Raw genomic sequence first — 13803 nt, 5'->3', positions numbered from 1 at the left:
AATAAAAATATTATGAAGATTTTTATATTAAGAATTGGATTATTATTTGACATAACACATATAGATTAATTTATTTATTTTTAAATAAATAAGATAAAATATAATCTATCTTTTAATGTAAAGACGCATGTTATTTTTACCGAACTTTTACAAATACAAGTACGTAAATCAAAATATTACAACATATAGATAAAAAATCGAAAATGATCTAAACTAAAACTCGCAAGTGTACATTTGTGCACGATGAGATCAATCTAGTTGGATCTCTAAACAGAGGTCAAACACTCTAAAACCTGTTTTTTATATTTAAAAAATTCAAAGCCGAAACTTTAATTAAAAAATTTAATTAATAAAAAATAGAAAAGAGTATAGTTTGAGAAATCTTTGCAAAGTGAAAAAGTATTTCCAATTCTCAATTTTCCAGAATTTCTTTTTTACCTTTTCTTTTTGTCTGATAAAATCAAACATATTTCCATGTACCTTTCAGCCGACCTTTTAAAAAAAGATCAATTTTTTCTCTTCAAATTTTACCTTTTTACCCGATTTTATGGATGGTGGTGACTGGTGAGGAGATAAAGTCTAAATCCTTTCACTTAAATTGAGCTTGATATTTTTAGTTATTGATGAATCAAAGAGAAAGAAAAAATGGGTGAGGAAAAATGGAGATTTTTTTGAAATAAAGATCGATTTTTTGTTGTTTTTTGTTCTTATTTTCTGTGAAAATATAAAGAAAGCCCAAAGATTTTAATCGCTTAAACCTTTCATCTGTTGTTTCCTTTCAATTCTTTTTAACGTAAATGAGAGTTGGGTTAAGTACGATCCAACAAACACTTACGCCGGAGGCGGCAACCGTGTTAAACCATTCAATAGCCGAAGCAAGCCGTCGGAATCACGGCCAAACGACGCCGCTTCATGTGGCGGCAATGCTTCTATCGTCTCCCGCCGGATTCCTTCGCCAAGCGTGTATTAAATCACACCCGAGTTCATCCCACCCGTTACAGTGTCGAGCTTTGGAGCTTTGTTTCAGTGTGGCGTTGGAACGTCTCCCAACTTCTCAAAACGCCGACAATGGTGGCACCGGACTCGACCCGCCGATTTCAAACGCTTTGATGGCTGCTTTGAAACGCGCTCAAGCCCATCAACGCCGTGGGTGTCCCGAACAACAGCAACCGCTTTTGGCTGTTAAAGTTGAATTAGAACAGTTGATTATATCGATCCTCGATGATCCAAGCGTTAGTAGAGTAATGAGTGAAGCTAGTTTTTCAAGTCCAGCAGTTAAATCCGCCATTGAACAATCCTTGAACGGAAAGAATCCGACCAGGACAATCGGTCTCGGGTTCAAACCGGCCGTTGCCGCCCCTTCTGTTAACCGGAATTTGTATCTGAACCCGAGGTTACAACAAAAGGCAGACAGCCAGTCAGGGCATCAAAGGAATGAAGATGTCCAAAAGGTGTTTGATATTTTGACGAAGAGAAAGAAAAGGAACCCGGTTTTGGTGGGCGAACCCGCGCCGGAATCGATGGTTCAAGAGATTTTAAGGATGATTCAAGGTAAAGAAATTGATGGGATTTTTAAAAACGTTGAAGTGGTTCATTTATGGAAGGATTTGGCATTGGATAAACCCCAAATGGTTGCAAAAATCAAGGAATTAGGCACTCAAATTGGAGCCAAGATTGGGAATTTAGATTGTGGAGGGATCATTCTTGATTTGGGTGACTTGAAATGGTTAGTAGAGAGTAACCAGCCGATCGGGGCTCAACGGCGGTCTCTACTGGAACCAGGCGGTGCTGCTGCGGTGGCGGAGATGGCGAAGTTGCAGCGGTTCGGAGAAGGTAATGGGAGACTATGGTTGATTGGAACAGCTACTTGTGAAACTTATTTGAGGTGCCAAGTTTATTATCCTTCAATGGAGAATGATTGGGATTTGCAAGCAGTTCCTATTGCTTCTAAAATGCTTTCAAGGTCATTTGTTCTTACAAATTTTGAGCCCTTTTTAGGTTTAATCTTCATATTAACTTGGATAATATGCTTGATAGCAGGTTTGGGAGCAATGGGATCCTTAACGGTTCTGTTGAGTCCTTATCCTCGATGAATGGGTTTGTGACTAAAGCTGCTCGACCTAGGCAACTCTTGGAGAACTTCGACCATACCCGAAAACAAGGATGTTGTCCACAGTGCATGCAGGATTACGAACAAGAGGTTGCCAAACTTTTAGCAGCCAAGGAGTTCGAGAAACCATTGTCTGATGCTAATTCTGAATCAACTCAGCCGGCATTGCCGCAATGGTTGCAGAATGCAAGAGTCCATGATGATCAGGCACAGGTAACAATCTCAAGTTAAACAAAAAACAAGTCTTATTGGAATATTTTGTGTAAATATGTGCATAACAACTATATATATATGTATACATATACTTTTGATTTTTGAAGCAGAAGATTCAAGAACTCCAGAAGAAATGGAATGATACTTGCTTGCATCTACACCCGAAATTTCATCAATCCAGTTTAATCTCTGACCAGTTTGCTCCTATGGCTCTTTCTATGACGAGTTTGGTGCCTTTCCAGCCCAAATTAACATTAAACAGGTGCAGTGGGGAGACACTGCAACGGATCCCGAATCTTGTAGCTAGCCAACCTGGAAGTCCGGTAAGAACAGACCTTGTTCTCGGACGGCCAAAGATAACCGAGACCGAACTTGAAAGAACACATAAAGAGTGTGTGAGGGACTTTTTGGGCTGCCTACCTTCCGAACCATGGAGCAAGTTACAGGATTTGAAAAGCAACAAACTGTTAAACGCGTTAGATGCTGATTCGTTCAAGAAACTCCTTAAAGGTCTAACCGAGAAGGTGTGGTGGCAGCAGGATGCAGCATCTGCGGTGGCTGCAGCAGTGACACGGTGTAAACTAGACAATGGAAAACGACGGGGTGCTGGATCAAAGGGTGATGTCTGGTTATTGTTTGCCGGTCCCGACAGGGTTGGCAAGAAGAAGATGGCGTTGGTCCTCTCAAATCAAGTATGCGGGGCTGATCCCGTGGTGATAGGTCTTGGCTCGAGACGTGATGATGGGGAACCCGATTTGAGTTTCCGTGGTAAAACTGTGCTGGATAGAATAGCAGAGGCTGTTAAGAGGAATCCTTTCTCGGTAGTAATGCTTGAAGATATAGATGAAGCAAATGTGTTAGTTAGAGGTGGCATAAAAGGAGCAATGGAGAGAGGCCGACTCACTGATTCTCACGGTCGCGAGATCAGTCTCGGAAATGTTATTTTTATTCTCACTGCAAATTGGTTGCCAGATAATCTCAAATTCTCATCAAAGGGTATTTCCCTGGATGAAAAGAAGCTCACCTGTATCGCAAGTGGAGGTTGGCAGTTAAGGTTATCTGTTTCGGAGAAAACTTCAAAGCGTCGAGCTTGTTGGCTACATGAGGCAAGCCGAGCAACAAAGCCAAGGAAGGATACTGGTTCACACCTATCTTTCGATCTTAATGAGGCGACTAATGTGGAATATGGATCACACAACTCGAGCGATCTCACGGCCAACCATGAAGAACATGGCCTCGCTAATAGGCTATCATCCAACTCAACATCATCAATATCCCGTGAACTGCTTGATTCTGTCGACGATGCAATCTTCTTTAAACCCGTCGACTTCGCTCCCATTAGACGCAACATATCAAACAACATAACAAAAAGATTTTCCAGCATTATCGGGGAAAGGGTATTGATCGAGATCATAGATGACGCTCTAGAAAAGATTACGAGTGGTGTATGGATAGGTAGAATCGGATTAGAAGAATGGATAGAGAAAACATTGGTTCCGAGCTTGCAACGGTTGAAAACACAATTGCCCGTGTCAGATGAGTCTCTAGTTGTCCGACTTGAACTCGATGACGAATCCCGTGAACGAAGCCATGGAGATTGGCTGCCTAGTAGTATCAAGGTGGTCCTTGATGCGTTCTCATAGTGAGAGCTATTTGGGGATACAATTGGTATTTTGTTACTTTTGTTGGATAGAAATGTAAATATACTCAAACTATTTTTGGCGGGGAGACGTTGATAGATTAACGGTATATATTTATTAATATTCGCTTTTTTTTGGTTAAAACAAAAATATATATGTAGCATTTATTTTATTTTATTTATCATATAATTAATAAAATACTTGAAATTGGCTTCCACTATATGCATTTTTAAAATTTTATTTCATTATTTTTATTATATTTTCAAAAATATAAACCAATCTAATTGTTTTTCCATTTAATTTTAACTTATAAGAAAAGTTTTTATTTTTTTATATTTTTATTTGGAACAAATCGGGGCTCAATGTTTCATTGTTGATGCGGTGCTATACAGAATGAAATATTAAGATGAGTTTGTTTAAAATAAGAAAATAAAATTAAATTGAATAAATGTGTAAAAGTTGAGGATTAAAGTTGTTATTATATTTATATAATATACTAAAACAAGCATTTAGCAGCTAAATTTTAAAGGAGGAACGATTTTGATACTTCATCTAATGTATAAGGATTAATTTATCCATTTTTCAATAATCAAAATGCAATCTAGATGGTAGTACATGGACTCTTATGATACTTTTATCATATATATCTAAATAATAATTTTTGGTAAAAATCTCTCTAGTCCCTCTCAATTTCGATATTAAGCAAATTAATTTCTCTAAAAAAATAGAGTAATTTAATCTGTTAATTTCAAATGTGAGTAACTAATAACAATTAATTACAACGTTAATGATTTTCGTCATTATACATATTTTCTATTGCTATGATAACAAATTTAGCATACAAAATTTACACATTCTATCAATTTGATATTGATTTAACAAATTTAGCTTGCAATGTTTATACATCATGTCAACTTTTACATAAAATATATAAATATCAAGAGCTAAATTTGTTATTATACCAATCAAAATTATGTATAGATAATATCGTGGCTAATTGTACTTAGTTGCTCACTTTCAAATTTAATAGAGATTAAACTGCTCTAATTTTTTTAGATGGACCAATTTGCTTAATATCAAAATTGAGAGCTGCTTTTACCTAATTTTCTATATACATATATGAACTGAGCTTATAGTATAATGACAAAAAACTTTCGTTAAAATGAAGTTTAATTTGATACCTTTTTGCCTCTTTAAACTCTAAAATTTTGGTAAATTTTCTGTTCTGACCCTCAAAAAGTTTTCAATTCAATTCCGGCCCTCCACTATAAAATATCTGACTTTCCACCTGAATATATATATATATTGGTAATAATATATAATTAATTTTAAATATATATAAAATTATAAAATAAATATATGTAAAGTATGAAAACGTGTGGGGGCATAGGGGTTACGTACTTAACCGGGGAGAGCCAATTGCCATACAATTGCAAAGCTCACATTCTATAATATCCAATTTTACATATTAGCCACATAAATTTGGGTTTTTTTCTTAAAAAAAATTATTTTAATATTTTTTATGGTTAAATTTGATGACATCAACATTAAACAAAGCAAGTTAAAAAGCTGATATACCATTTTATGTTTGTACATAAATAATTATATTTATCTCATATAAAAATAAATTAATATATTTATTTTTTTAATTACGTAAGATTGAATCAAAATTAAAGTTTCATATATACAATTTGAAGCACAATCGAAGTTTTTTATGCATAATTGCACCAAATCAAAGTCCATGTATGAAATTGTGCATTCAATCAAAATTCATATATAATTTTAAGATGGCATAGCGTCAATTTAGCACTTAACTTTTACATATTTTGTCAATTTGGCTCTTATTTTTTTAATTGAATTTGATTTACCATTAACATTTCAAAAAGAGTCGAATTGTTGTTTTTAACGAAAATACCAACTAAAATATTAATTTTTAAATATTTCAACCTACATGGCAATTCACATCTACTCCATGCTAATTTGTCTATAATCTTTTCATAAATTTTTTTGAATTTTAATTTTTTTATTTTTTGAATATTTTGTAATTTTTTAATTATTTGTTGACATGATAAATAAGACAAACAATGTCATGTCAGTATGAAATATACTTGGACAGACACATTGGACTGACACGCGGGTTCCTATGCCAATATCATTAAAAAAGTTATTTGACTCCTTTTTAAAGATTAGTGACCAAATTTATCTAAAAAAATAAAAGTAAAATTGATAAAAAAATATATAAATGTTGAGAGCTAAATTCGACATTATACTTTTTGAAATCTAATCCATTTTTTTTAATAAAAAGAATGAAAGGGATAAATTGTTCGGATTTAAACTCGAGATTAATTGTAAATTTGATGACTTGATAACAAATATTAAATCTTTTACCATTCCATGCACTTTAATGTTGGATCACTTTATATTAAGAAAATAAACCATTAAATAACAATTTGTTATTTGTAAGGTTTAATATATAATTTAGTATTTGATTTCGACATTCTTTTAATGTGGCATTCTGGTTTTTATTCAATGTAGTATCTGTATTTAACATAATTTATATATTTTGATATTTGAAGATGAAAATGTTAACTTTTTAGTGTTTAATTCAAGTTTTAGATTTAATTTAATGAAAAATCATAATTAGCTAATAATATTAACAATTAAAGTTCATCAAATCAGTCCTACAATCTGAATTAAATCACACCCATCAAACCTAATAATATTAGTAAATAACTTTTGTCAAATCAACTATAAAAGCCGAATTAAACTCAACCAATTAAATTGAAAAAAAAAAACTTAATCAATTTGGCACACCATATTATAAGATTCCAAGTCCATTAATACTAGTAATTGGACCTAGACCCATCTTTGAAATTGTCCAAACTTTTTATTGGACTAAGAGTTTCATATTAGAAAATGTCTAAGACTATCATTAGTAATTAAATTATAGTAAGTTTTCGTTTTGATCACTTAATTAAAAAAGTTACAATTTGGCCACTAAACTATTCAAAATTTTTATATAAGTCATTGAGTTATTGTTATTTTATAAAAAAAAAGTTCCGCCAATGAGCTCTAAGCAATGATTTGACAACAAGTGTGGTTGATCAATACTCATTGATGAGTAGAAGAACATATTTTAGTTCTAAGTTGATCTAATAGTCAGTGCCTAAGAATAGAGAAAAAAATTGTTTGAATTTTACTTCGTAGATTTGCGACGTTTAAAGTTGTTTAATAAAAAAAATTGTAAAAAAGAAGGGTTAAGAGAACTTTCAATTAGTGCAAGCAGTACAAATAAAGAAAGTCGTATAACATCAATTTTAACATCCTAATGACTTAAATGAAAACTTTGAATAATTCAATGACCAAATTATGACTTAAATTCAATGACGGAATTTTGTGACTAATTGTATAGTTTATCTTAAAAAAAAACTTCAATACAATCGATAAGTTTGGGTCGGCTGGCAATTGTGCGATGCTTTCGAACGTGTCTTTGTTCAACGGATCATCTTCAACGTACATCATAAAATCTAGTAATTCACCCCGCTTTTCATGTTTGATATAAGGTTTTCCACAGCTATGTCTTTGATCATTCTCCAAGTGACCATGAAGATCCTTAGCATGGCATAAACTGTAATCGAGGTCGACGTCTCGATGGTGCTGGACGATTGCGGTTTCTTTATTCTCCATCGACAAGCCATTTGTCATCTTCATGTAAAGTTGCATTATAGGTTCAACAACATCAACTCAAGTCCACTTAATCGCTCACAACGAAAAGAATGTTTTCCGTGTCATCGCATAGTCGATTCAAGACCGAAATAACTTCATCACTAGGCTTCATAATGCCATCATAATTCAAAAGCAACAAGTCTTCATGTTAAAGCAAATCCAATTCACCAATAGAGAATACCTCATTGTGATAGTGATGTCCGCAACATTATGAGTGCTAATGTATTTATAATGTTCCATGAACTGACTCGAATTGTCCTGTTAAGAGATCGCAAGTAAGTCCATTTTTAATATTTTTGAAGCCCTAAGCAAAATAATAAAACAACGTTTTAGGTTCTTTAAAAATTAGAAAAATTCTTTTTAAGTCCTTTATAAGTTGATAAAAAAAATTTTGACCCCTTAAAAACTAAAAAAAGTTTTTTAAGCCCTTAAAAGTTGGTAAAATTTTTTTCTTGACCTTTAAAAGTTTAAAAAAGTTATTTTTTTATACTCTTAACAACTAAAAGATAATATTTTAAATTCTTTTCAACCCTAAATGGTTGTACCTCCAAACGACCCAAGGGGGCCTGACCGCAAGCAGAGGCAATGATAACATGATTCATTGGACTCAAATTCTCATCAACTCCCAATGCCTTGTCCAAAAACAGGGCAGCTCTACTTCATAGTGACAGCTCTCACATTATCGGTCAATATTGAACATATGCATGTTTTGATTGATTGAGTTTTTCTTAACATTATTAATTTTTTCGATAAAATTATTAATTTAAATATTAAAATTAAAAATAAAATATAATCTCAAGAAAAAAAAACTTAAGTGCAATTCGTACAAAAAATAATATCATATGAGAAATTGGAAAAGTTGAAAAGATATTTATATATATGACAAGTGATTTGGACTGTTCTGATTGGATGAGTCTTCATCGTTATCTACTGAGGTCTAGAACATGGGATTAAATTCAGCTGTAACCGACTATGATACAGTGTCGTGCCGCGTATATTTTTGAAAAGCAGCACCGCCGGCCGGTTTTTTTTATTTTAATCAATCGTTGATTTTTTATTTTGAAGTTATAAAAACATAAACAAAAACATTTATTTAATAATCCTGAATTTGTTAATTTTCCCGACTTGACCTTTGTTTTGTATTTTTTAGATATTATTTAATAGTCTTTTCATAAATGTTTATAAAAATAACTTTTGTTTTATGTGGTATTTTATGAAAAATAAAACTTTTAAATTATTTTAATTTTCATTTATTTTTATATCATAAAGGTTTAATTTAAATAATTGACTTTGATTCAAATTAATTTTCGATTTTTCTTAATATAAAACCTACAATATCACATACCCTTATTGTGTGGTCCTATATTATTTTTTGATATTTTAAATAGATATTCTTACCCAATACTTTTTATCTTCTATATACACAAATATCTTTCATGATGTTCCCATTTTAATAAAATTGACATTCTATTTAGATAAGATGATCAATACTTGAGAAGAGTGAAGTGTCCCCTGGCATTAATCATTCAAAAACATCTGGTGCAATAGGTGATTTCCAGTTACGACAATCACTTTTCACAAAGAAATTATCGTAATCACTCCCCTAAAGTGATGTATGTCATTAAATATGTGAAATTAATAGCATGCTAAACCGTCAAGTAAGACCTGAAAAAAGTGAAAACACACACATGGAATCCCCCTCTAGCAGCACAATCACCCTTCACCTATGGTGGTACAAAAGGATCTAAGCTATGTAGATAACAAAAGGTGGCGTGGTGGAAGATATTAGAACAATTCAATCTATTTGAACGAAGAGTAGTACATGAGTGGGATTTTGAGTTGGAGCTGCACATGCCCCTCCTTGGGGGTGAGGAAGGTATTTTTATGAGTTTGACCTATTTAGACCATGTGTCACCTCTTGATAAGCTTGTTAGTAAGTGATGGTTGTTTTGTCAAGATTTGATTTCTCAAGTCCCGACGAAACAATGCTTGTGGCCAAAGAGATGTAACCGGGGAAACTAAGTGGGCGGAGCCATCATCCTAGAATTTGCTAAGACAATTCTAGCTGTGTTGATACCAAAAGGTGACATGGAGGAATATGTGGTGGATATTGAGGACAATTTATCCTGTTTGGGCGGATAGCCGTACCACTTGGGGTCATAGTAGGAGGTGGTGAAAAAGGGAGGAGAGCTTAGAAAAGAAGAAAGTACGGATGGGACTTTGAGTTGGAGCTGATGAGCAAGTCTCCTCTTTGGGAGTGAAGAATATGCTTTTATGAGTTTCACCTATTTAGGTCGTGTGTCACCTCTTGATAGAGAGCCTACTAGTCACTTTCATGGTACCTTCGTTAGATAAATACTGTAGAACGTGCTTGTAACAAGTAATGGTTGTCTTGTTAAAAGTGGTTTGATTTATCATGTCCTAACAAAACAATGTTTGTGTCCCGAAGAGAGGAAGATGGAGGAACTAGATGGGCGTAGCCACCATCAAATTGTAACAAGCTCATTTCAAGCTTGTTTCACTAGAGAAAAAAGCTCATGATATGCTTATGATGTCAATTGGACCATTATAGGCTAACATCTTTGTTTTTCATCTCATTTGAGTAATAATCTACACTAAGGAAATGGTCACATCAAAGTAATATTTATGATGGAATTAATTATGAATGTCGCTGCATCATAGTAAAACAATGAAACACAGAGAGAGAGCCATTAACTAACATTTCTTCTGTGCATATTTATGTAACAGAGATTCATCATGAGCTTTCTATATGTATCAGATGCATGCATTTTATTATTATTTGATTAATATACGCTCTCAATCCTAATACTCTTCATACATTTAAAATTTAGTCCTATTCACTGGTGCAAGACTTTAAAATAAAAAAAATAGTAACTCTAATTCATGTGCATGATAATTAGGGACAGTAAAGATTCATTCTCACACAGGGTCTATCATATAATTACACAAAAGCTACCGGAGTTAACATTTACTGTTTATTAAAGTTTTTTATGATTCTGCTAATGAAATATTTTATTTCAGAGTTAAGAGAATAAAGTTAAAATTTTTAAACAGTAAATTATGCATTTAATAGTAAAGAGAATAATTTAATCCGGGATTTCTTAGGTGGTGACACAAAGGCTAGCAGGATAAAATCTCCAAGAGAAAATGATTGTAAATGAAATCAACAACATAAACAAAATACCTTCAAATTTTGATAATCACAACAAAAAACAAAATGCCAAAATTAAAAAAATTAATGAAACTTCAAAAAAAGAACAATTATAATCAATTTCCTCATTATAATAATAAATTCAAATAAAGGTTTCAGCAATCTTCATCATATTCATGAGGAAAAATAAATAAAATAAAAGGCAATTCAATTATTAAAAGAGCAATACAAACTGTGAATCAAAATTGCAGGAATTCTTCATAAGGATTATTAAGAAAAAGGGAGCTGTACAATTTTATAATACAAAAAAAGGGGACTAAATTTGCAATAAACTTACAAATCAAACAAGCCCTGAAACTCTGCTCTCCTCGAACAAGGACCGGAATTGCAATTATCATCATTTTCAAATCGAACCCTCGTTCTACAAATTGGGCAAGCAGCAACTTTGATTAACCAACCATCCAAACACTTCCTATGGAACAAATGGCCACACCCAACGAGGCTTCTACACCATTGACCTTGCCTGAACCCATCTAAGCAAATCACACAAGAATCCGAATCCGACCCGACGGATTCCGTTTCGTGGGAGAATCTGAATTGGGGAAGCTTTTTGAGTTGTTTCCAGGAAAACCCAGAGGAGGGATGGAGATGGTGACGACGGTGGCGGTGACGGCGGTGTCGGAGGAGAAGAGGGAGGAGGAGGAGGAAAGAAGCTAAAGGTAAGATGAGGAAGAAGAAAGAGATGAGAAGCATCATAATTATGGCTTTTAAGATCAAAGACAGGAACTTTTCCTTCGATTTCGACGGCGTCGACGTTGAACCACCGGTTGGGGAGGATTGTGGAGGTAGCGGCGGCGGCGGCATGGTGGGATTTTTTTCTTTTTCTTTTTCTGGGGATTTTGAGATTGAAATGGTAAATGTGAAAACTGAGAAATTATTAGAAATAAAAGAAACGAACTTTAAATATAAATTTATAAAGGGGCTAAAGATATGGTCAAACGTTATTTTTAAATTTTATTTATTTATTATTTATTAATGAAAACAAAAATTATATATTTATTTATTTTGCGCGCATTGTTTTAGGAAACTAGAATTATAAATTTATTTATTTATTTATAACTGGTTTTTGGGTTTTTCCTTCTATTTGTTTTCCTATGGGCTTTTTACTCGATAAGTGTTGAAAAGTGTGCCTTATATAGGATAGAGATGAATTTTTTTTTTTTGGCATTATACTTAATAATTTTTTGTATAATAATAAATTTAGTCTTTAATGTTTACTTCTTTGATCAATTTGGTCCTTACTCTCTTTTTTTTTTTAATTAGTTTGGTCTTTAACCTTCAAATTTTAGTCAAATTGCTTCTTTTAGTATGGAAAAGTTGATTGATTCCTAAAAAATTTAATGATGCTAGCGCAACAATTCGAGTGGTAGTCTACATGTACTTCATAAAAAGTAAAAAAAAAATCTTTAAAAATGCAACAAAATTCAAAACATTCATAAAACTTCTTCAAATACTATCCATGTCAGCAATGAAGTACAAGTAAACTGCCACGTAGTTTACCATGTCAGTGCCATTAAAATTTTAACAGTTTAATCAATTTTTTATTAAGAAATAAAGCAATTTGACTAAAATTTTAAGATTGAGGACCAAAGTGATCCAAAAAAAAAAAGAATCAAGGTCAAAGTGACAGAATGAGTAAACATTAAAGGCTATATTTATCATTATGCCTATTTTTTACAACTTTTAGTATTCGATAAGTACATTTAAGGGCGAAGCTAGAAAATTTTTTTGGAGAGGTTGAAATTAAATTAATTTTTTTATGAGAACCAAAATGCAAATCTTATAGTTGTAAGCTTAAAACTTTATAATTTTCAGAAAGGGTCAAAATATAGTTTTACCATGTATTAACTTATAACTCTTTAGATTTTAGAAGGGTTAAAACACAAATTTTCTATTTTGGGAGCTAAGGCTCTAGTGGGTATATATCATTCATGTCGGTTTTAATTTATTTTTGGATTCATGGTTTATGGAGATTAATCATTTTGGTATTTATAGCCTCCTCTATTAATATTGTAGTCCACTCTTTCCTTGAAATTTCAACATAATTTGCCACTATACCCAATATTTATGGTTAAAATATACCATAAGTCTTTATACTTTTATTTCTAGTAATTTAGTCCTTTTATTTTTAAATTTTAAAATTTAGATGCCAACTACTAATATTATTAAAATTATTTTATTAAATTCAACTTCATTACAACATCTATCTTTTAGTTACATAGCTATAAAGTACATATTTTTTAAAATTGTGTTAACAATTAGACTTAAATTTAAAATATGAAAAGTAAAAGAATTAATTTCTCGAGAATAAAAATATATGGACTAAAATTTAAATTTAAATATAAAAGATAAGAAAAGTAGATTAACACGTCTTTTCTCACTTTTTCTCCCGTCATACTTTCTATCTATACTTGATGAGCATATTCTTCACTACTGATAGTAAAGATTCCATTTGCTTTGGATGGAATAAACAAGTTTGCAACTGTTTTGAAAGTGACATATTTTTGGTTAATTCTATAAATGGTCCTTACACTATTCATTTTTGTGAATTTAGTCTCTTTATTATAAGTTGGTCATTTCTAATACTTTAGTTTACGAAATGTGTATTTTCAACTCTAAGAACAATCTTTTTCATTAATTTTATCAAATCATTTAATGTGATTTTCTTTAAATATGTGATGATGTGGCATATACATCGTAACAATTTTTGCACATTAAAAAAACAAAAAAGAATAAAAATGCATAATATTTATTTAATTGCTTCATTTTAGTCTTTATACTTTTAGAATTTTAAAATTTCAGTCTTCACTTAAAAATTAGTCATTAAATTCATTAACTAGAAATAAGATGGTCTTTTTCATCAGTATTATGTGGAATTATCA

At 32.1% G+C, this 13803-nt stretch overlaps 2 protein-coding genes across 2 annotated transcripts; one reads left to right on the top strand and one right to left on the bottom strand.

The window, feature by feature from the left end:
- Nucleotides 1-248: 248 nt before the first annotated feature.
- LOC108467649 (protein SUPPRESSOR OF MAX2 1) lies at nt 249-4180 on the top strand. Its single transcript, XM_017768366.2, has 3 exons — nt 249-1963; nt 2041-2323; nt 2434-4180. Exons 1-3 carry the CDS (start codon nt 798-800, stop codon nt 3964-3966), a joined length of 2982 nt encoding a protein of 993 aa, XP_017623855.2. The 5' UTR covers nt 249-797; the 3' UTR covers nt 3967-4180.
- Nucleotides 4181-10971: 6791 nt separating this feature from the next.
- LOC108467982 (RING-H2 finger protein ATL56-like) lies at nt 10972-11834 on the bottom strand. Its single transcript, XM_017768825.2, has one exon. The coding sequence runs from the start codon at nt 11723-11725 to the stop codon at nt 11195-11197; it is 531 nt and encodes a 176-aa protein (XP_017624314.1). The 5' UTR covers nt 11726-11834; the 3' UTR covers nt 10972-11194.
- Nucleotides 11835-13803: the final 1969 nt, after the last annotated feature.

The sequence above is a fragment of the Gossypium arboreum genome, chromosome 8 (genome assembly GCF_025698485.1).
Source record: "Gossypium arboreum isolate Shixiya-1 chromosome 8, ASM2569848v2, whole genome shotgun sequence".
NCBI lineage: Eukaryota > Viridiplantae > Streptophyta > Magnoliopsida > Malvales > Malvaceae > Gossypium > Gossypium arboreum.
This window is presented reverse-complemented; position numbering and strand designations above follow the sequence as displayed.

Excerpts from the sequence above, each read along its gene's own strand:
- LOC108467982 (XM_017768825.2), bottom strand. The coding sequence starts at position 11,725 with ATGCCGCCGCCGCCGCTACCTCCACAATCCTCCCCAACCGGTGGTTCA.
- LOC108467649 (XM_017768366.2), top strand. The coding sequence starts at position 798 with ATGAGAGTTGGGTTAAGTACGATCCAACAAACACTTACGCCGGAGGCG. Across the intron at positions 1,964-2,040 it reads GCTTCTAAAATGCTTTCAAG|GTTTGGGAGCAATGGGATCC; the intron begins GTCATTTGTTCT and ends GCTTGATAGCAG. Across the intron at positions 2,324-2,433 it reads TCCATGATGATCAGGCACAG|AAGATTCAAGAACTCCAGAA; the intron begins GTAACAATCTCA and ends TTTTTGAAGCAG.